This window comes from Coffea arabica, chromosome 3c, assembly GCF_036785885.1.
Source record: "Coffea arabica cultivar ET-39 chromosome 3c, Coffea Arabica ET-39 HiFi, whole genome shotgun sequence".
In the NCBI taxonomy this organism is placed as follows: domain Eukaryota; kingdom Viridiplantae; phylum Streptophyta; class Magnoliopsida; order Gentianales; family Rubiaceae; genus Coffea; species Coffea arabica.
The window spans coordinates 3947349-3968046 of NC_092314.1; the positions used below are offsets into that span (position 1 = coordinate 3947349).

General features: G+C 35.6%; 2 protein-coding genes and 1 long non-coding RNA gene across 5 annotated transcripts; 1 reads left to right on the forward strand and 2 right to left on the reverse strand.

The window, feature by feature from the left end:
- Positions 1-8940: 8940 nt before the first annotated feature.
- On the forward strand, positions 8941-10235 carry LOC140038021 (uncharacterized). Its single transcript, XR_011841832.1, has 2 exons — positions 8941-9070; positions 9866-10235. It is a non-coding gene; the product is annotated as an uncharacterized lncRNA (long non-coding RNA).
- A 2186-nt stretch (positions 10236-12421) lies between these two features.
- Positions 12422-12943, reverse strand: LOC140038172 (PRA1 family protein E-like). The gene has a single exon (XM_072083269.1). It carries the CDS (start codon positions 12941-12943, stop codon positions 12422-12424), a length of 522 nt encoding a protein of 173 aa, XP_071939370.1.
- Positions 12944-13775: 832 nt separating this feature from the next.
- LOC140037549 (phosphatidate cytidylyltransferase 1) lies at positions 13776-20462 on the reverse strand. Of its 3 annotated transcripts, none has more exons than XR_011841462.1 (13): positions 20160-20316; positions 19748-19895; positions 19077-19330; positions 18760-18911; positions 18147-18288; positions 17482-17638; positions 16838-16885; positions 16649-16735; positions 15833-15961; positions 15659-15715; positions 14868-14951; positions 14596-14778; positions 13776-13995 (listed from the first exon to the last, which is right to left on the reverse strand). XR_011841462.1 is itself a non-coding variant. In XM_072081924.1 (12 exons), the coding sequence occupies exons 2-12, from the start codon at positions 19835-19837 to the stop codon at positions 14689-14691; spliced, it is 1290 nt and encodes a 429-aa protein (XP_071938025.1). In that variant the 5' UTR covers positions 19838-19895; positions 20160-20462; the 3' UTR covers positions 14068-14688. The 3 variants fall into 3 exon arrangements, 1 of the variants encoding a protein (XP_071938025.1); XR_011841461.1 differs by lacking the exon at positions 13776-13995 and adding an exon at positions 14068-14131; XM_072081924.1 differs by lacking the exon at positions 13776-13995 and having other exon boundaries at positions 14068-14778; positions 20160-20462.
- Positions 20463-20698: the final 236 nt, after the last annotated feature.

The following is a 20698-nucleotide window of genomic DNA, read 5'->3' on the forward strand; positions in this document are numbered from 1 at the left end:
AGTAGAAAGATCGTTAAATTTCTGTGAAACTCAACCTGCACAGAACACAATTATAAATCGTCTTTTTTCCCTCCTTTTCCTTTACAAAATACTACTGGTACCTAGACTTTCATCATGCACGACGAGTCTCAACCATTCACCTGCCATCCAAACTAGGCTTCAGTGCGAGGTTCGAATCGTAAGGCTGTAATTTGATGGAAATATAGGCTACTCAACTTTCAAAAAATTAATTAACAAGTAACGAAAACCTCCAATGGTTAGACTGATATACTAATTTTTCCGAGCACCACACACTACATGCATTATTACAAGGCACACTACCTGCACGTGAATTCTTATTATATGTACTTTTTTTTTTTTTTTTTTACGTGTATAAGTTGTGGGGGCACAATTCATGTAAGCAAATAATCCAATGGAAAATCTTAATAAAAATCGCATACATTGCTCCTAGTTGGCACTCATACCTAATCTCCTACTTTATTTTTCAATAATCATTGGGTACCCAATCAATAATCCAACCCGCCCATAAAGTACTTGGGTTCCAAGAAACCCAACCTATTAGAAATTTAGAACCATCATTACCCATTTAAGCCTCCCAACCTTTCAAAAATATGGGCATACCTGGGTAGGTCTATGGGTTTTGAGCAATTTTGCAAGGCAATATTTGCTTAAGATGGTATCTCAATTGTATTTGAACATCCAGTCAAATTACCATTGGCATTATTGTTGGTGCTAATAACTATTTTATTTATGCAGGTGCATGATTGTGTGGATGTTAGCATCTCAATATTTATGCCCAAAAGCCACTTATACATTGAAATCTTTTTTGTTAGAAGAAATTCAAAGTAAACTTTCCTCCTCCTTTTCGATAGATTCAATATGGCTAAATCTCAATCATTCACTAACCTTCTTATATATCACAATTTTAACCATGCATGCTCGGCTTGGATTTTTATAAACTAATTTGGCTCTACATAAACAATCGCGAATGTAGACAAAAACTAGAAAATTTACATCGAATATTTTCGAATTCTTGGGGAAGGATAAAAGGTTTATTTTTTTTATCAAGATATTTTCAAAAATTTTCGGAGAGCAGAAAAACCTAAGTTTCAAAAATGTTAACAACCATTTCCCATAAGTTAAGTTCCGTCCATGATTGTGAAGGAAAGAACTTAACAAAAGTCAAGAATAGAAGAATCTACATTCACCTAGACATAACTGACCAAGTCTCTAATACTTTTCCATGTTTTTATTTAGAGAAACGGATTTCAACTACTATGTAGTGAGTGTCATGAAAGTGGTTAGAGCAAATGCTGCCTCTTAATTAATTGATAATTATATCATTTGATTTTCTACCCATTAGGATGAAAGGGTACTCATAACTTGCACGTGCATATATTACACTTAACTTCTTAATTTGTCACACCTTAATCATTCATCAACATCATGTGGTACAGGATATCTTTCTCTTTTTTTGAAGGATACTAATTAATTGTATGGAGAACCTTAGTACTTTGAACATTGCATTGTTCGTATAGAAAATTTCTTCATTTTTCAAACCAACAAACACGACTATGGTTGACAAAGTGTGAGAAACAAATATGTCGCCATAAGAAAATTACTCATGTAAAAGAAATTAATGAATGGTTATAATCGGATATATCATCAGAATATTTGACAAATCTATATATATATATATATACACCTGTAAGGAAAGTGCTAAACATGCTACTATGTAAATGATCAAAAAATGAGACTAATGACATTATTCCTCAGATTCGGCAAATCGATCAATCTTTATTAATCAAGAAGTAAAATGGACTAAAATGATAAAGTTGTACTACTAAGGTGAATGATTTTAGACTAATCAAATTATCCAAATTTATTTTCTTTATTTATGGAAGGAAAAGGGGTTAAAGTCTGAAACAAACTATAAACAATTTAGTCAGCACTCATTTGAGGTATGAAAGTTTTAAATTTTAAATTTGAATTGTCATAAGATTAGCTATAAATCACTCTTTCAAAATTTTAATTGAATTTATGTATTAAAATAAATGAAAAATCTAGAAAAAAAAAAAGTATAGGAGATTTGAAAGCCGTCCAAGGGATCCATATATATATAAAGGTTTATTTTATCAAGGGAATTCTTGAAATTTTCTAATTTTTGAAGGGAAAAAGCATAAATTTTAAAAACTTCAATGGCCTTCCCTTAGTTCTGTCTATGATTGTGAGGGATAAGATTTTAATAAAAGTCAAGAACAAGAGAATCTAGATCCACCTATAAATTCAGAGCCAAAAGTTGTAAACATATTATTTACACTCTGCTAAAGCCTTTGATCATATATAAAGCAACCACACTGCCATGGAGGAGCAATATGAGCAACTCTCCTTGAAACAGAACTTGAAAGATATCATACCTGACATTCTACAATCCTTATATCCAATTGTCCAATTCTAATTAATCTCTCATTTGTTTCCTTCAAATAATCTTAAACCTTATTTAATTATTACCTACCTTTATTTTTGTCCACCTGTATAGATACCGATAAAATCAACCACAAGAAATGCAAAGAAGACTAACTTTCAGTGCTTAAATGCTTATACTAATTTTTTGATTCCTTGCTCATTTGATCTCAAAATCCTTCCCGTTTACTTACCTTTATTTCACAAGAGGTGACTAAAAACTTACTGCTTTTTCATAGTTCTTTTTTATAGAGTGGCATGCAATAATAAACAGGCCTTGAGAGCTTTGACTTGGAAGCTTTATTTTTGTTCTTTTTTCAGGAGATTAAAAGGGGTTTGAGGTGAAAGAATGAGTTTCAAAGCTCGGCGTGCAACCATTAAAAAGCTTTTGACCTGTGGGATTTGCCAAAAACTTTGTAGGGATTGCACGACCATTGACGAGTGTTGTCATACTTGTAAGCATCTTTTTTGCTTTTTCCTATTTTTCCCCCTCATTTTCTATATTCCTTTTACGTGATTTTTTCTTATTCAAACCCTAAATCAAATAATTTTAACATTCACAGACACAGGTTGTTTTGAAATTTTTTTGTGAATTCAATGTTGAAGTCATGCTTTCATCTGTGACTTGCATGGTCCTATTGATTTTTTTTGCTTAGGTTTTTTACATTCTCCGTATGTAAATTTACCTAATTTCATCCCAGCTTGATTGAATTTTTCTCAATTTATGCTCAGCCGATCAAGATCCTATGTCGCCATGTTACTATAAAATGTCTAATTTTTATCAATGGTGTAATTTCACTAGCCCCAGATTTGATTTTCTGAAATTTCATTTGATTTTTATCAATGGTGTAGTTTCACTAGCCCTGGATTTGATTTTTTGAAACTTCATTTTAATTTACCCTAGCTTTACTCAGTTTACATTCACTTTTTTTTTTTTTTTTTTTTGCGATCGGGTTTTGCACGGTGTCGGTTTTGGAAACAAATAGTAAAGCACAGATTTTTCGTTTTTGATCAAATTTTTTATTTTTTGGGGAAAATTGGGGCAGGTTTCATTTTATTTCTTGTTCTGTTGGTACCATGTTGCTAAAAGCAAAAAAAAAAAAAAATTGAAATAGAAAATTGTATTTTCTCTTTGTTGCATTGTAATCTTTGTATCTAACAAAACCTCATCAAAATCAACTAGAGAAATTTCTTTGAATTTCAAGGCTATATCCTGGGAGAATATTTGTCAATTGTCAGGCACTAACATAAGTTTTTCTGATCTTGGTTTTCCTCAAATTCGCGAGGTAGTGAATATTATTGTGCATTTCATCTTTGTAGCTGCTATTTTGCCTTTTTAGATTGTTCCATGGTATAAAACAGACTAAATTTAATGTAATTTTGTTTTTTCTCATTTGTCTGAACAATTTGCAAGAAGTGCATAACCAGAAAGATTACTGAAGAAAACTTGCACAACTGTCCAAAGTGCAATGCAGATCTTGGGAGCGCTCTATTGCACAGGCTCAAGTATGAACTAATCTTCTTTTACACTTCTTCCTGTGAAAAATCAGGTATTCTTGGTTCTTAGGATATAACATGTCAATTAGTCTAATCAATGGCCCTTTGCTTGAGGTAAGTACTTAGGTATTAACATGTATTCGCATTAAATTGCATGATTAGACGATGTGTCATGCAAAGAAAAACATGCAAAAATGCATATGTTTTTACATGTGGTGCAAAAGTTGTGCCAACCCTAAACTATAGTTGGTTTTATTCTAGTAATTGATTCATCCTTGGGACTTGTGGCAAGGACCACAAGGCAATTTCTAGACTACCGTGCTTAAAGATAGAATTGGCCTCATCAAGTTTAGAATTAAATCGGGGGATGTTCATGTTGAATTTAAATTTCATTTTGACTTAGAGGCACTATAACACTTTTCCATGACATGTTTAGAAGTATGAAGTTCAACTATATAGTGCCATAAAGGCTGTTAGACGAGGATACTGCCTCTTAGTAGTTACTGTATCTTTTAATGTTTTACCAGATCAAATCCATTAGGACGAAAGAAATTAAGACTAGCGCTGCAAACGAATCGAGCCGCTCGTAAGTCGAGAAATTAAGAGTTTAAGACATCTTTAATCATCATGTGCATAAATTATAATTAACTTCTTAGCTTACCATAGTTTACTCATCATACTTTAAACAATGCATTGTTCGTGTAGAGATTCTCATTCAAAATTTCTTCCTTTTCCAAACCAACAGGCACGACTATTGTTGGCAATCTGTGAGAAACAAGTATGTCGTTATAAATGAATTACTCATCGAACATAGATTGATGAAACCAAGAATGAAGGATCTTGCTCGTGAAGCCAAGAACCACGTTGATAATCCTCCAGTGGACCAAGCAACTTCGGAAGCTCCTAGTGTAGACAAAAAAGGAAAAGGCAAAGTTTATCAACCATCCAATGAAGCAGTGGAAACTGAAATTGAGCCCATTGTTGAGCCACATTGCCCATTAGGAGAAAGGAGAAATCCATTTCTTCTTTAGTTGGTCGGAATGAAACCTCAAATCCAACTGCTCCGATTGCTCATCAGAAAAGGCAGTACACCAGAAGAAAGTTTATTCCTCCCCAGAGAGCTTCTCTATCTAGTATGGACTCTCCCAAAGTAGACAGCAATAGTTCTCAAATATCAAGTAATTCGGTAAGTGTAAAAAAAAATTTTTTTTTTTTTTGTTTTCTAAAGATATGTTGTTCTTTGCCTGAATAAGACATTAATTTTTTGATGCTTCTGTAGAATCTTTGTGCCGCCTTTGAGCCCTCAATGAAACAAGTGGTGCAAAGCAGCCAAGAGCATGGAGGGGAACCACCGAAAGAAATAAACGACTCACTGAAATCTCTAGATGAGTCAGCGAAAGGTGTAACAAAATCTAGATGTAGGAGGTCTGCTACCAAAAAGGCTGTTGCATCCGAAATCAAAACAAGTGAATCAAGTGGTATAGGATCAGCATCCATAGATATTAGACCAAAAAAGTCTGAAAGAGGACGTCCAAGAAAAGAAGACAAAAATGGTCTTGCTGAGGATCTGAATATTCCCACACAAACTGTGGTTGATTCTTCGAGTGACGTTTGTGGAAGAAAGCGCCAAGTTTGGTTCCAACTTGTTGGCTGTAAGAAGCAGTAAGGCTTTATTTGCCTGCACTAAATTGATTAAGCTTTGGAATAAATACATATACTGTTCTAATTTCTTACAGCATGTATTGGATATTTTAATTCACTCTTTCAGGGAAAGTTGTGGCCTTTTACCTCTAATGTCTCCTCATTATCGAAGGGTTCGGTAAGTCCCTCAACAATGTTTGCTGCTTGCATGTCTTTCAATTCAAATGCGTTCTTTTGTTCTGAGACTTAGGATCTCTTGTAACTTACGCAGGAATAGGCAGTCGGAGATTGTTAGTAGCAACCATCCCGAACGATGTTTGACATGGACTGAAATGTTAATGCATCTTGTAAAAAAGTGCTTTTTTTTGCCCTTTTTTCAATGTTTCAAATGTTAATTGAAATTGATCTTAAATTTTATGCCGTTCAAGAACAATAATTAATGTTAATCCAGCTAGTATCTCACGTACATGCAGATATTGTATTATTAAAGCCTTTAAACCATCTATCCAAACATTTACTTGTAGCTAAGTGGCTTTTAACATGACATGAGAAGCAGCAATATAGCTTCAAATGGTTTGATGTTTGGTTCATGACATCCATTCGAAAAAAGTACAGAATTGTCTTGTTGATCTTGGATATATATGGTCAAGCAAAACATTCCATTCCAGCTTCATCTGTTTGTTTAACAATCACTTATCGTTCAACATATAACCAAGGCTATAAATTGAAAAACCATATGAAAGGTCATGGATGTTTCAACTCTAGAAGCAAGAAGTTACAGTGTACTTTTCATTTTCATCTGTCTTAGTGAAAGATTTGAAAGATTAATGCATATAGGACAGCATAGGGATATGAACAGCTAAGATTTTTGTATTGTTACTTTGTACACATTAATAATGCTTTCTTTTTACTATTATTCATGATTGATATCCACCTTTGAGGCACCAATTCATGCATTATAATATGGAAACCCTATCTCATTTTAACTTTCTTGTGTTGTTGTGTAGCTACATATTTTAGGATTTACTGCTGTTAAATTAATTTGTTGATCTCTTAAAAAATTTTGTAGGTGTGCGGGGTCAACCAATTCATGCTAACATGCGACTGCATCAACTGATCGACAGAACTGTGGATTAAGACATTAACAAAACCAGAGAGGAAAAAAATTGTAGACCCGCGCTTTGTTTGGATCCACTAGTTTTTCAAATACTATAAAAATTTTTAAAAAATATTCTAAAAAGTAGTTTAATTTTTTTTTAATATTCAAAACATATCCCAAAATATATTTTAAAAACTCTACTACTCTTAAATATTCCAAAATTTTTCCTAAAAATATCTGAAAATATACTCTAAAAACTCTGCTACAGTAAAATTTTTTAAAAACACCTCCAAAAACAATAGCATACTAATGCTGTGGATTGCATGTGATGGTGCTGAACAATTCTAGCTTTTTTCATCTATATGTGGTTGTTGTTGTTGTCATCGTCATCATCAAATTTGGACCTTTTTTAACTTGGATATTGCACAAATAAAAACCTTTTTTTGTGAATAAATAAAAAGCCATTTGTTTGATGCCGAATTTCTGTGGTGTGTAGACTCAAGGATATGAGGCGGTGATGATTAAAAATATCTGTGGCTCATTTTAGGGATTTCTCCGAGGAGGGCCACTAACGCTGGTCGTCCTTTTTTTTAAACTTTTTTGACTTAGCAAAAACAAGATAAATAAATAAATAAATTGATTTCTTACCCAACCTCATGAAGTCATGATGGTAGATTTGATGAAAACAAAGACCGGAGCAAAAGATGAGACAAAATAATGCGAATCTATTGGACCTCAAATTTTAAAAAATGGTTGAAGGTTTTCTGTAGGGAAAATACTTACATATCAATTAGTTGAAAATTGTGGTCTGAAGTCTAGCAGCCAAGGTGGAGGAGGCTCTTTCCTTACTAATATGCTGATTTTTTTTTTTTTAACGCTAATGCTATGTATGGTATACGCCATGGCAGTGAATTTTCTATATGTTTTCTCAGTGAAAGGTTGAATTAAGTTCTACCCAAAATACTAGTATGAAGTTGGTTTTGGCCTTTGGGAGTGACGGACAATAGCTCACATTGTATGAGAAAAATAATTGGCTTCAAATTTTCAAATAAAGCCAGACGTTGACATAGCATTTGAGCAAAGAAAATTTTATCGAGCCAGTAATTCCTGAAGGCTTAGAAGTTAGAACAACTACAGATAAGATGGAATGATGGTCAATACCAGCCGTGATAAATTAACTATATATATACCCAAGTCATTTTGAGTCTTCAACCAGTCATTTGAGCTACCAAGTAAATGACCACCCAAAAGAAAAATGAGACAGCATTTGTTCTAACTTTATAAGAGTTAGGGTGCACAAGCAAAGTCCTTAAGAAATGATATGGATTATTTTTTTTTTTTAACGGAGAATGATGGAATTTAAAAAGCAGAGAGGAAAATGAGGATTTGAAATCAAAATCTCTAATTTCCGATGTCTCAATCGTAACTATTAGTTACTAGATCAAGATCTCATCGATAATATGGATCATGTCTATACACATATATAAGAAGCAGTTGGAGTTTACTGCTTGGCGCACTTTTCGCCTTGCATTTTCATCTGCTTTGTTGGTGAGAAAAAATTGAAAATCTAGGGATAAGTTTCATCTGGGATATGTATCTTATTATGCAGAGGGAAGCATCATTTGTTCCTCTGCTCTAGAAAATTCATATAGATAGACGGTACTTTGATACCATAACCCATTAATATCCTTGTTTTACGGGACTACAGCAATACAGCAATCAAATAATATAAGCACCTTATTGCTCTTCCGGATGCTTGCTTTTTGTCCAACTAAAGCATCATAGTCATAGGTACAATTGTACATCTGATATCTTTAAAATCCCAATTGTACCGCCACATTGTTTTTGTGCGTTGCAGGTGGAGCTTTAGTTTTGCGATGTGTGGTCTCTGTTTGTACCAAAGAAGATAATCCATTCAACTCTTTATTTGACCGGCCTACAGTAATACAGCAATCACAGAATATAATGACTTTATTGTCCTTGCATATGCTTGTTTTGTTTGCAACCAATGCATCATACTCACGGGTATAATTGTACATTTGATATATAGTTTGTGCTACCACTTTCTGTTTGTGCGTTGCCGCTCCAGCTATAGTTTCCCGAGACTCTTCTGAAGCAATATAAACGTTGTTTGTGGTTTCTTTGTTCTTCATCTTGCATTTTCTTCGTCATCTTGCATTCTCTTCTTTGCAGCTCTTAAGCAATATGCATTTTCTTTCTTTTCTCTACTTCTAGCTTCATTTGCTGCTTTTTATCCATGCGACTTCGTTTCGTACTTCTTATCCGTGCAAAGTTTCTCGTTTCCTGCTTCTTATCTTTGCAACTTCGTTTACTGCTTCTTATCCCTGCGAGTTTGCTCACCAATTTCAAGTTCGGTTCTATGCTTTTTCCTTAATATCACGGCTCTTTTATTGTTTGTTAATAGTGTCGTTATATAGTTTTTATATGCATGCTTCTTTTTGTTGTTCTGCTGTTTATTGATTGTCTTGTTCGTTTTTAATTACTATATATTGCACTTTTGTTTATTGCCTATCTGATTTTTGTTATCTAATAAAATGAGCTTGTCCAAGTTTGTTGTTGATTCTACCGATTCAATGCTCATCGACTTTCCACCACAGCCAAAGACAACCGAAGCTGCACATACACCTGAATCTTCAGCAAATGTAAATAGCAATCTCCTCACTGCACTCAAACTCACAAAGAGCCCCATCAAAAAACAATGCACCGACACCTATAAAATATAAGCTTAAAAAACTTTAATGCTTTTGAAACTGTAAAAAGCTCTAAGAAGCTTTAGCTGTAAATTTGTGTAAATATGTGTGAATGATCCTATAAACTAAATATAGACAATAATCCAGATAAACCTGTCCTTTTGAAAACATCTGGAAAATTGTCTATATAGCAAATGCAATGCTGTAGTCTTTTACAAAATATACTTCTCACTCAGTTTCTCAGCACAGCAATATAGGAAAAAAAAATTCCCTCAGTGCCCGCGCATCGCGCGGGGATCACCCCTAGTTATATATATACAAAGGAGAATGAGTGATTGAGTGACGACTTAGTAGCACTTTTTTGTATGCACATCGCTGTGTAATTGACCAAAATAAAGAGACAAATTACTGCGGAGTAAAGTTTTCAACTAATATGCATGTGCGTGGCTTCCAGGGACGTCTCCTGTGTAGCTCGCGAAGCCCTGAATTTGCAACCAGCAGGCAGGCTCCAACAAGATCATCTGTTTGATGTGAGTTGCTCCAACATCAGCTTCTTAATCAACTCATGCACTGTCCTGTTAAAGACAGTAGAAAATTGAATTTTCCAGCTCTTCTGTCATTTAGGAGAACTGCATTTGTAAGGTGTTGAATAGTGTCAATCTATGCGAGTTCTAAAGTAAATCTAAATTAATCCAACCCTTGTCGTTTACTCTCTGCGAATCAGCCTGTCGTTTACTCTCTGTTTCGTACGTTTACGTGTGGATTGCCTGTTCAGTCGACACTTAATTCGACCTAATTGATAGATTCGTGAAGTTCTTTTGTCATCCATGTAAACTAGTTTTAGTACTCCAAGCTGCTGAATATTTTATTCCATCAAGTTTATTCTGCCCGCATAATCTTTAAAAAAACGTTCTTAATGAGTTATTTCAATTCCACGCTTTGTTCCTTTGAATCATAATGAACAGAGCCCTTAGTTCAACAGGTATCTATTATTTGTAATAAAAAAGTAGTTAGATTATCAGAATCAAAGGAAATAAGAATGGAATTTTCTTTGGTGACAAAAGTTCGAATGGTCGAACAATCAAAAGTTGTGGCATTTGAAGGGAAACAACTATATATTTTCTGCTCTTTTTTTTTTACCACAAATCCAAAGAATCTCATCTAAATAAAGCTCAGCATTCATCATGCACGCACCCTGCAACCTTTTAAAGTTTCGCATCAATTTTCTCCATTACGGCTGTTCGCCATTATTTCTGAGGCAAAACTCGTAATATTCCCGACCACCCAAAAAAAAATCTTATACAAATAGGTCACACGACAGAACTTTACTTCATTGCCCAGTAATCTTACAGCAATCAACTACTTTCTGTCACGCTATAAGATTCAAGACAATAAGCAATCCACTTTTTTCCATCACATAAAATCAGGAAACAAACATCAGGTAAAACATCCCAGATTTTAGCATAATAAAAGCCCACAATCAGAACTTCAGAATGTTGAATGACTTTTTTTTTCTTTTTTTTTTTTTTGTCGACACAGGGGTGTCCGGGTCAATCCTTACGGGACCCGACTAATCCCCTGCGACCCGGACCCGGCGCCCCAACCCAGCCCGAACACATTAAGTACACGAAGGAATCCAGCGGAGCGGAGACTCGAACTTGTGACCTCGAGATTCACTGGTGAGACGCGCAGCCGCTGGACCATTCACGCGGGGGCCAGAATGTTGAATGACTCCAAACATGAAAATTGAACATGCATTGTATGTACGCACATATGAATCAGAACTAAAAGCTTGTTCTCAACTATCTAGTCGAGGCACCATGAAAATTGAACCGCACTCCAAACTTCACATACAAAGTCTGTTTGCATTATGTAAAACCAGAGCAGTGCTTAGAAAATAAGAATAACATTCCACGCAAAACTTAGCTTAGGTAATCCAGACTTCAGGAGAAAAGCAGCGCACTCCCAGTTTTGTCATGAAATATGATGAACGTGCAATTTAAAAACAGAGAAAAAGGGCATAATCTTTTTGCTATTATCCAGAAGTTGATTTCTTAGCAAACCTTAGCTCCCATTGAAATCAGTCCACCCTGATAAATCTTAAGCATAGATAATTACATCATTTTAATCTAGCAAACAGCCCCGTTTCATGTGTAGAAGCTTGAGATACCAAAAGCCATCCACACTGAGTGCAACACAATCATCCCAATAAAAGAAAAAGAAACTCACAATCACCAAACAATCACCAAAGCGTGTGAAATCATTAAACAAAATTATACAACAGAAACACTGCAGGCAACATAAGATTAATACCATGAATTGTACACCAGTGTTATCCTGCAAAGTACTTTAGAATCGGGAAAAAGTAACTTGAACAGTGCATAGACTGTGCAAACTACCATCCATTCACAGTTTTGCATGACACGATTCACCAGAAGGCAGATGAAAGCATATCTCAAATGAGTAAATAATACAAAACCAACACGAGAAAGAAGATCAATTACTGACTTCTATTCATCGAAATCAAAAAGTTAACACACTTGGCGAAAAAACAAAAAGGCAAACCCAATTGAAAAATACTACTAATCTCCTGACTATCCGGCTTTCTTAATCAAGAAAAGAACAACAACATTCCTACTCTTGGGCCCAAAAGTAATTGTTTCAACACAAGATTAGCAGCTGTAGCAATCAAAACCGTGCTTGAATTTCCAACAGCAATCATTCTATGTTTAAAACTTGCAACAGAGAAAAAAAATGAACAGCAAAACACTTTTAATCCAGTCACGAAAATCGAAACAATATATGAAGAAAGACAGTCAAATATTATTCTTCAATCCAAATCATTTTTCATCGGAAGAAATACAACTACAAAAGCTTAAAACAGGAAATACAAAATCCAGAATTTAACATTCTAAAAATTACTATCCTTTCCATAAATCCCAGTTGATATATTCCAAAATAATCCAAACCCAGAAAATTTAATCAAGTAGAACTTTCATCAATTGAAATCCTAAACCATGGTATAGTCCCCTGATGGGCTAGTTACATCAGAAAGCAAAGACCCATAAGGAGACTCCAAATCCTCCTCGGGAGCTCTCAATGCACCATGTAAGCAGACAATCACCACTCCAATCACCACTGATACGACGACGTTCAGCCAGACCTTAGCAAAAATTAGGGCAACCAAAGTAACCAAGCCCAGAAGCCCCAAAACAATCTTATCACTTATTTCAAAGTTCAAGATGATCAATGGGTCATCAGGGTTTCTGGAGAAGTAGAGAAAGAGCCAGCCGGCGAAGATGACGAGGAAGATGATGAGGGAAAGAGGGTGGTAGATTAGGCTGAGGAAGAGGACTAATAGGACGAGGAGAGTGTAGTTTGGGAAGAAGAAGCGGAGGTTTTGGTTGATCCGGTAGGTGGTGTCGGAGAGGGAGATTGGGAGACTGAAGGTGGATAGGCTAAAAAATTGGGCCCATGGACGGAGGCGTTGGCGGAGTTGCGCGGCGGCGGTTGGTTGTGCTGGGGAGGACATCGGTGGTCGGATTTTTTTCTGCTGGTTGAGACGAGACTCCAAACTCCAAAGTTCTGCTCCTCTTTGGATTTTTAAGATTTTTTTTTCATATGCTCTTACTGAGAACTGGGGGAGGAATTTTGGACTTGGGATTCGAAATCCTACCAGGTCAAAGGCGTGGTTTCGCTATATTGTAATCCTATCACCTCAAATATTACACCCTTTAACAAAGCCAAAAAAAAAAAAAAAAGGGAGAATGAAATGAGAATCATTGGATTTTTAAAGTCAAAAAATGAAAATATATAACTCCAATAGTTTACTCTTTAAAAGAAAAAAATTCCTAAAGGTGAAATTTAAGAAGTAGACCGAAAAAAAGAAGATTTGAACTCCAAACTTCTAAGTCGTTTATTTGATATTATTTTAAAATAATTAAAACAGTAGTACCAACGTTATATCACTATAAATTTTTCAAATGATTTTCTCAATAAGTACAGTACAGACACGCACTAACACTATCACATAGGCTTCATATTGATTGCCCTCCTACATTCACTCACTCAAAAAAATTAAAACTTGAGAACTAAAAGACTCATGAACAAAATCTCCTTGTTGTATCACTCCTGTCGAGTTCCTTGACATCCTCTGATCCTCTCTTCTCCCTCTGCACGCAAGATGCTCAATACCATTTCTTTAACACAATGCGTTTATTGAACTAATTTCAGCCATTTTTTTGCTGCTGCTTCATGATAAACATAAACCCCAGACATCAAACCACAATTATGTGGCACTAATAATTCCATGCAAGTAAACATCTCTGATATTTGTTCTACATGAGCAAATCCCAGAATGAAGGTTAAAGGTTAAACCAGCGTGAACTTGTTTTTTTTTTTTTTTTTTTTTTCAAATGGTGGGGAATTGCAGACAAATTCAAGCATACGAGTTTCCATAATACAGCTTTGAACTTTCTGACCACTCTTTCCTTTTCTATCTCCCATTTAATCAAAAACAACGTATTCAGATGGATGGATTGCCTACGAAAGTTTTGGAGTCGTCCATGCATTTGTGCCTGTACCCTGTGCGTGGGAGAGAGTCAGAGAAGGAGAGAGCCAAAAGGAAGAAGCATAATAGATACATCTGACACAAGATTTCGAGCTTACAAACAGGCCTTGCATTGCAGTCTTTGCAGAACCAACATACATTGTCCCCTACCTGATCATAGAAATACAAGAAACCTTAACCAACCCCGAAATATCAGCAAGCTACTTTGTTAGCACGACCACCATACATGCATTCTAATTGTATGCTTTTACCACACTAATGGCATGCCTGGGCATAATAATCGAAATCATCCCTCCAAGTGTAAGCGACACCCAGTTTACATGCAGATGCCACCAAAAATCTAAATACTGAGCCCAGTTAACTGCAACATGCATATCGTATCTTATGGTACAAAATCACCCATTTCCAGACCAGTCAAAAAAAAAAGTCTAGGTATCCTTCAGCAGCCTTCCAATAGGCAAAGACGTGCACATCCTACTGGATGTCCCATGATGAGATGCTTCTTCACTCCGACTGTTAGTCGAAGTAGATAAGAGTGCAAATATGATATGCTGGACTAAATTTAGGAGTTAAGCACTATACAGCATGCAAAAGTTGCGTGCAACGAGAAACACCTGCTGCTCATGAAAAGGTTACAGCGAGGATAACATGGCGCATCACGTGCTCAAGTGAGGGCTGCATAAATTACAAGGGGTCAATGTGCACGTTTAAGATTCCCCTGTCAGCCTCTCCTGGATGATCTGTTCAATTTTCAGGTACAAAGCTCGCTGCTCTTCAAATGTGAGGTTCATTAGTATCTACAAAGCAGGCATAAAGAGAAGCAATATTACAATTCTGAGTAAATAGATTCATTGAACAAAGAGTAGCATATCATGTTATCTTTTACCTGATCCAAGATCGTCTCAATTGATATGCTCTGAGGCACCACAAATGACTGATGATAGATGTAAGCAAAAACGGCCATCACCATCTGCATACAGATATCTCTTCACATAAATCATAACAGTGGATATGCACGAACTAATTAAGATTTTACGGATGATTCGAATAACTACACGTATTACGTGCATGGGAGTGTATTAATTACAGCTACAGACTAATAAAATTGAAGTTTATTCCATTTCTCCAATTTTTAAACTGACAAATCAAGGAGAAAGCAAAATAAATTACTAAATGCACACAAATTCTAGCAGAGTCTAAACTAGCCTGATTATTTTCTACTTCGTACATACAACTGATTATCTACATTTTAAAGGAATACAGACTTTCTCCTTTAAATTTTTGTCCTATTAGCCTGTCCCTGGCCAAAACACATAGAATGCTCAATGTCCTGCGCCTATTAGTACCAGCTCAAAAGTAGATCAACTCAAGAAAAGTATCGATAGTCTCAAAAGTTGGGACAGCAATCCTCCATTTACAATTTACTACCATGAACCCTTACACCAGTTCTACAGATTCAAAATATATAATGCTCTGATGTAAGAGTTTTAACCATTCATTTAACTGCAGAATGTATCGCACAGAAAGATACTACAAGTTATCAACAACTGCAGACATTACAGGAGCAACTTAACCAAATTAACCAACTAAATCCCCACAGCTAAAGGTTTTTCCACAATAATGCATAAAAAAGTAGACTAATATTTATTCTGAAATTATCTTATAGGCTTGATGTACCTGACAATCCATTCTGTCAGTGATTCCACCATGTCCTGGAATACTATCACCAAAATCCTGCAGCGGAAGAGAGTAAATGTTTGAGAGAATACAAGTCTGAATAAGATAAACTGACTTATCACACAAATTCACAAGTATAGTTTCAGAACTTGAGAGATAATATGGTTACAGAACCTTAATCTTGAAAGCTCTTTTGAAGCCACTTGCAAAGAACCCTCCAAAAGGTGCAATAATTGAAGCAAATAATCCAAGGCACAAAGCATGCAACTGTACTGGCAATACTTGGAACTCTCTCCAAGGGAACTGCAAAAGGACAGATATTCATTGTTTGTTTCAAGAATATTTTAGGACCAAAACATGAGATGCAAGAAAATATTTGTACAACCGACATTGTATGGTAGCCTGTAGAACCACAGAATCTGGGAGTTGTTGGTTATTAAACATGCACTGATACTATTAGCTGTAACACATTTTTCCAAGAGCAATGCTATACTTACAAAGTATTGGATCCTCACTAAGGATAAAAGGGTTTTGCAGGTGAGCTGATATGTCTAAAGCAACATTAGGCCTCATGCGTATGCTTATCTTTTCTTCAATTTCTCCCCTGCTCTCTACAGTATATATGTTCTAACTAAAACAATTTGTTTATCATTCACATCTCCTCTCTTAGAATGTAATCATACTTTTCATGTTTATAGTATCAAAGTGCAATTTTGAGGATTCAATTCAACTCAAAACAACTTAGCAACTGCCTTTTCAGATAGACAATGAAGAATGGCACCATGTTTCAAGGCTTAGCATCACAATTTCAAAAGTGTAACACAAAGTAGTCAATAAACTGACGCAATTAGGAGGGGAAAAAAGGATTGAAACCAACTAATTTAGGTATAGTACACCCCATTGCTGAGACCTGGAAGAAAAACATGAAAGTACACCAACATCTTGTATGTTCAGGTAATTAAAGTGGAAAGAAAAGAACGTCCAACATACCCATTGAGGAACCCATTCTGGTAGAGCGTAATTTTCTGGTCTAAACAGAGGACCAGGATCACAGTTAAGCCAGCCCATGGACAAATCCTGCATGTGAGTCATCTCAAGTAATTGTAATCAAGTTTCTTAAAAGCTGGCAGGCACATCAACCTAAATGAAAACTTCAACACAATAGGCATGTATGGTCACCTTCCTAGGACACGTAAGCCACTGAAAACGACCAAAGAAGTTTGCAAGCTGCAAAAACAAAGTCAAGATTACCTCATTAGCACACAAGTAAGCAAACAATATATATCAATACTCAGAATCATATTAATCACAAACTTCATCCTACTGATTGAAATATTCTCAAAGTCAATCTTCACATCCAAAATAAATAATGGAGATACTGTTACACAACCACAATTCCTACTACTAACATCACAACTGAACTTGATTCAGCATTTCAAATTTTCTCTTATTTACTTGAGGCAAAAGTTCAACAAGAAAACAAAGCACAAACAATGTTATTGCCACAGTATTTTGAGAAGTACCATATAAATCCACAAAAGAACAGGAGTTCCTAAGTAGAAGTATATTAAATGAAATCAACCACACTCTTTCAACCCAAACTTTTTCAAACTACACCATCAAGCATCTAAATATGTAAAAAAACAGACCCTTCAGGAAATTCGGATATTGCGATTCCGAAAAATTAAAAGAATTTAAAACCTAACTCCAGGATTCCTGCAACAATCACAGACATACAGTACTGCACAAAAATGTAATGTCAAACAGCTCAAGGAGACATGTGAAAACTGCGAACAATTGCAAATATGGGGTAGACTGCTCACCACAAAGGCAGAGATAATAGTCGTAACAGATGCTCCTATGAAGCCTTCCCAAGTTTTCTTCGGAGACAACTTGATCAAAGGAGTTCTTCCAAAGAAAAACCCAAACAAATAAGCAGCAATGTCATTGATGACAATAAGTGATGCTGGAAGAAGGAACCTGCAAAATGGCTAATTGTCTTCAAGTTCTTTAACAACATCCAAACTTTATCATTTAAAAATCAGGTATAATGTTGACATGAGGCTACTGTTTTACAAGCCTTCCAAGTTTAAAGTTAAATGAAAACAGTGGTCTAGAAAATAATGGAGTAAAGAAACTGCATGCTAAGGAAATTATCTGACTGCTAGTTAAATTACATTAAAGCAAAAACAAGACATATTTGGTTTGCAACTTTACAACATGTCAAAACATATTGAATTGTGATACAGATGAAAAGAGACCTATCGGAGAGGAGACCTTGTTGTGTGCGTGTGTGTGTGTGCGCACGCGTGTATTTGCAAGGGGGTATGTGTGTGTGTGTGTGAGAGAGAGAGAGAGAGAGAGAGAAGAGAAAGAGAGGGAGAGAGGATAGAGAAGAAGAAGACAGATAGAGAGCAAGAATACGACATCAAAAAGCACATGCAACCAACATGGGAAACAGTTAAAGAAAGTACTTAAGCTGTGTTACCAGAAAATTCCCTCAAAAATATTGGCCACAGTGAAGGAAGACTGTGTAAAGACCACAATCAGAATCATGTGGGTCCATGCATACTGGCCAAACTGATACTTGTACATCTTCTTCTTAAGAGTAAGAATAAACCACATGAAACCTGATGCAAATAAGAAAAGGAAAAATAATCGCAGTCAATCTAACTATCAAGCACCTTCTTTTTCAAAACTTAAACAAGTTTCTTGTTATTGCATCATTAGCAACTCACAAAGAATCCTTGCTACATAAAATGGACAAAGCAAGCATAAAGAATGCAAAAGTCCCTTTCCATGAGCAAAATTGCTTTTACAACATAAAAATTGGCAAAATAACAACTATCATGAATTCCTGGTAGATAAAGCAAGGATAACCAGATGCTAAAATTTTCAAAAAAGAAACTCTTGAATGAAAACTCCATTTCTAGTCACAAGAAATAAAGTTAGACAATTTGATCGAGAAATAATCAAACTATATGATCATCAAACAGAGTGGTACGCATTCTTAACAGAAGTACTTAAAGGAGAGGCTGCTTAAAATAAGAGTTCCTAAAAACCAAGACATGAATGTAAACTAGAGATCAGACACCACAAACCTGCAATATACAAGAAATAACAAATCACCATATGATACTTGATAAATTCGCTCACAAGCTTGTACAAGAACTTGTCTTGAATAACAGTATTCACCAGTCTTTGATTTAGGATACGGCCATACCCAAAAAGCATTGCTGTGAAAAAGAAATGCCTGCCAACAATAAAGACAACGTGACTTAGATAGCATCAAGTCATATTGCTACTTTAAACGAATTCTAAGAGTTCTTTAGCAACAGCTACACTCCCCAAAGTAATAACCTTCCCGGAAGCAAAGGAAGCTTGACTCCACAGACTCTGAGAAGCAGCTTTCACTTACCAATTTAATAATCGGAAGCCTGGAAGTTGCTTATCTTCATGTGCTCGCCTAAGAAGATTAAACAGCTCTTTCGCCATGAAAATTTGGATCACTACTACCATGGCCCAAATATAAAGATGACCCATATATATTACGAAGACAAAGCCCCCAATCATCCATACTGTTGAGTACATCCGGATCAACATCGACTTGTATTTGTTTCGATCATGAACAAGTAAATGATTTCCATTCACTTTAGCAACCTCAGGAGGAACCTGCAATTAAAAAATACTTGGAAATCTTAGGAATCATTTCTAAACCTTAATTTCAGCAGTAACCCTCTCAAAATTACCAATTTTTCCCTTAAGTTTGCACATAGCTAATGATCACAACCTTCCTAACTAGCTCACTTATTATCAATGATTGACTTGTCATCCAATTATATTAATCAACAGTCAGTAAGAGGAGTAACTTCAAAAGATAAGTCATTTAGAGCCTTAAAAATAGCATTATCGACGCATTAATGCTGAAAAGATTTCCAGGGTATCAGAAAAATGAAAACAACTGTCCCTACAAATAATCAAATCACATAAATTACAGTTCAAATTGGATGCAAAGTACCAAAAAAACCACCTTAAATCAAAATGCATAAATAAAGTTCAAATTGGACCCAAAAGCAACAAGGAGTTCACCTCATTTGAACCTCTACGACGACGTAGCCGGCCACCACCAGGCGTTCCAGGGGCGCCTGAACCACTATCCTTGTGCATATCTTTCTCCATCTTTTCCTAACTTTTTACCTCACTGGTACCACCAAACATACAAACATCCAAAACCCAACTGACAATAACCAAAAAAAGACAAATTGTTTAAAGCTGGAAAAATTTCCGATAAACAAAAGCAAGACTGAATGTTTCTGATAATTGACAGTCAAAAGTTAGGCCCTGAAGCATATAAGTTAAGCAAAGCAATATAAAATATCATCAAGAAACACTAAAGATGCGTAAAAAAATAAAAGTAACCAATTCATAAAACCTAAAACACATAAAATTTTCCTACTTTTTTTCTACCATAAGAACGTGGGATTCTACAAGGAGATCTGACCTGTGAATGAGAGCAAGAGGGGAGGGGGGTTTGCGCTTAGGAAGTATGATGGTTCAGGAGGCCGCAAGGGGGGCCCGGCGGAGGAGAGGTGGAAGGTGGAGGAGCTCCGCAGAGGAGAGGAGTGCCAGTGAGGATTTTGAGGAAGAATGGAGTGGTTCGGTGGATAATAATTGGGAGAAGTTGGTTTTATAAAATGGAAGGGGGGAGATGGGGGATATAATTGAGAAGACGTCTAGAAAAGTGGGGAGAATTACCAAAATTAAGAAGAATATGGAGGGATTGTCTTTTGATTGCCACAATTATCCATGTAACAATCTCTTGAACCTCATTCAACTACAACCTCTTCTTTCTTTCCCTTTATTTATTTATTTTTTTTTTTTTGGTTTCTTGTTTCTTGTGTCTTGTTTTGAGCATTTTCTTCCTCTCTCTCAAGGCTTTTCCCTTTATTTTTTTTTTATGGACATTAGGGTTTATTTTAAAGCTTGATTTAATTCGAAAACTTCAAACTCAAGTATGTAGTTGAACTAAGAACTTATTAA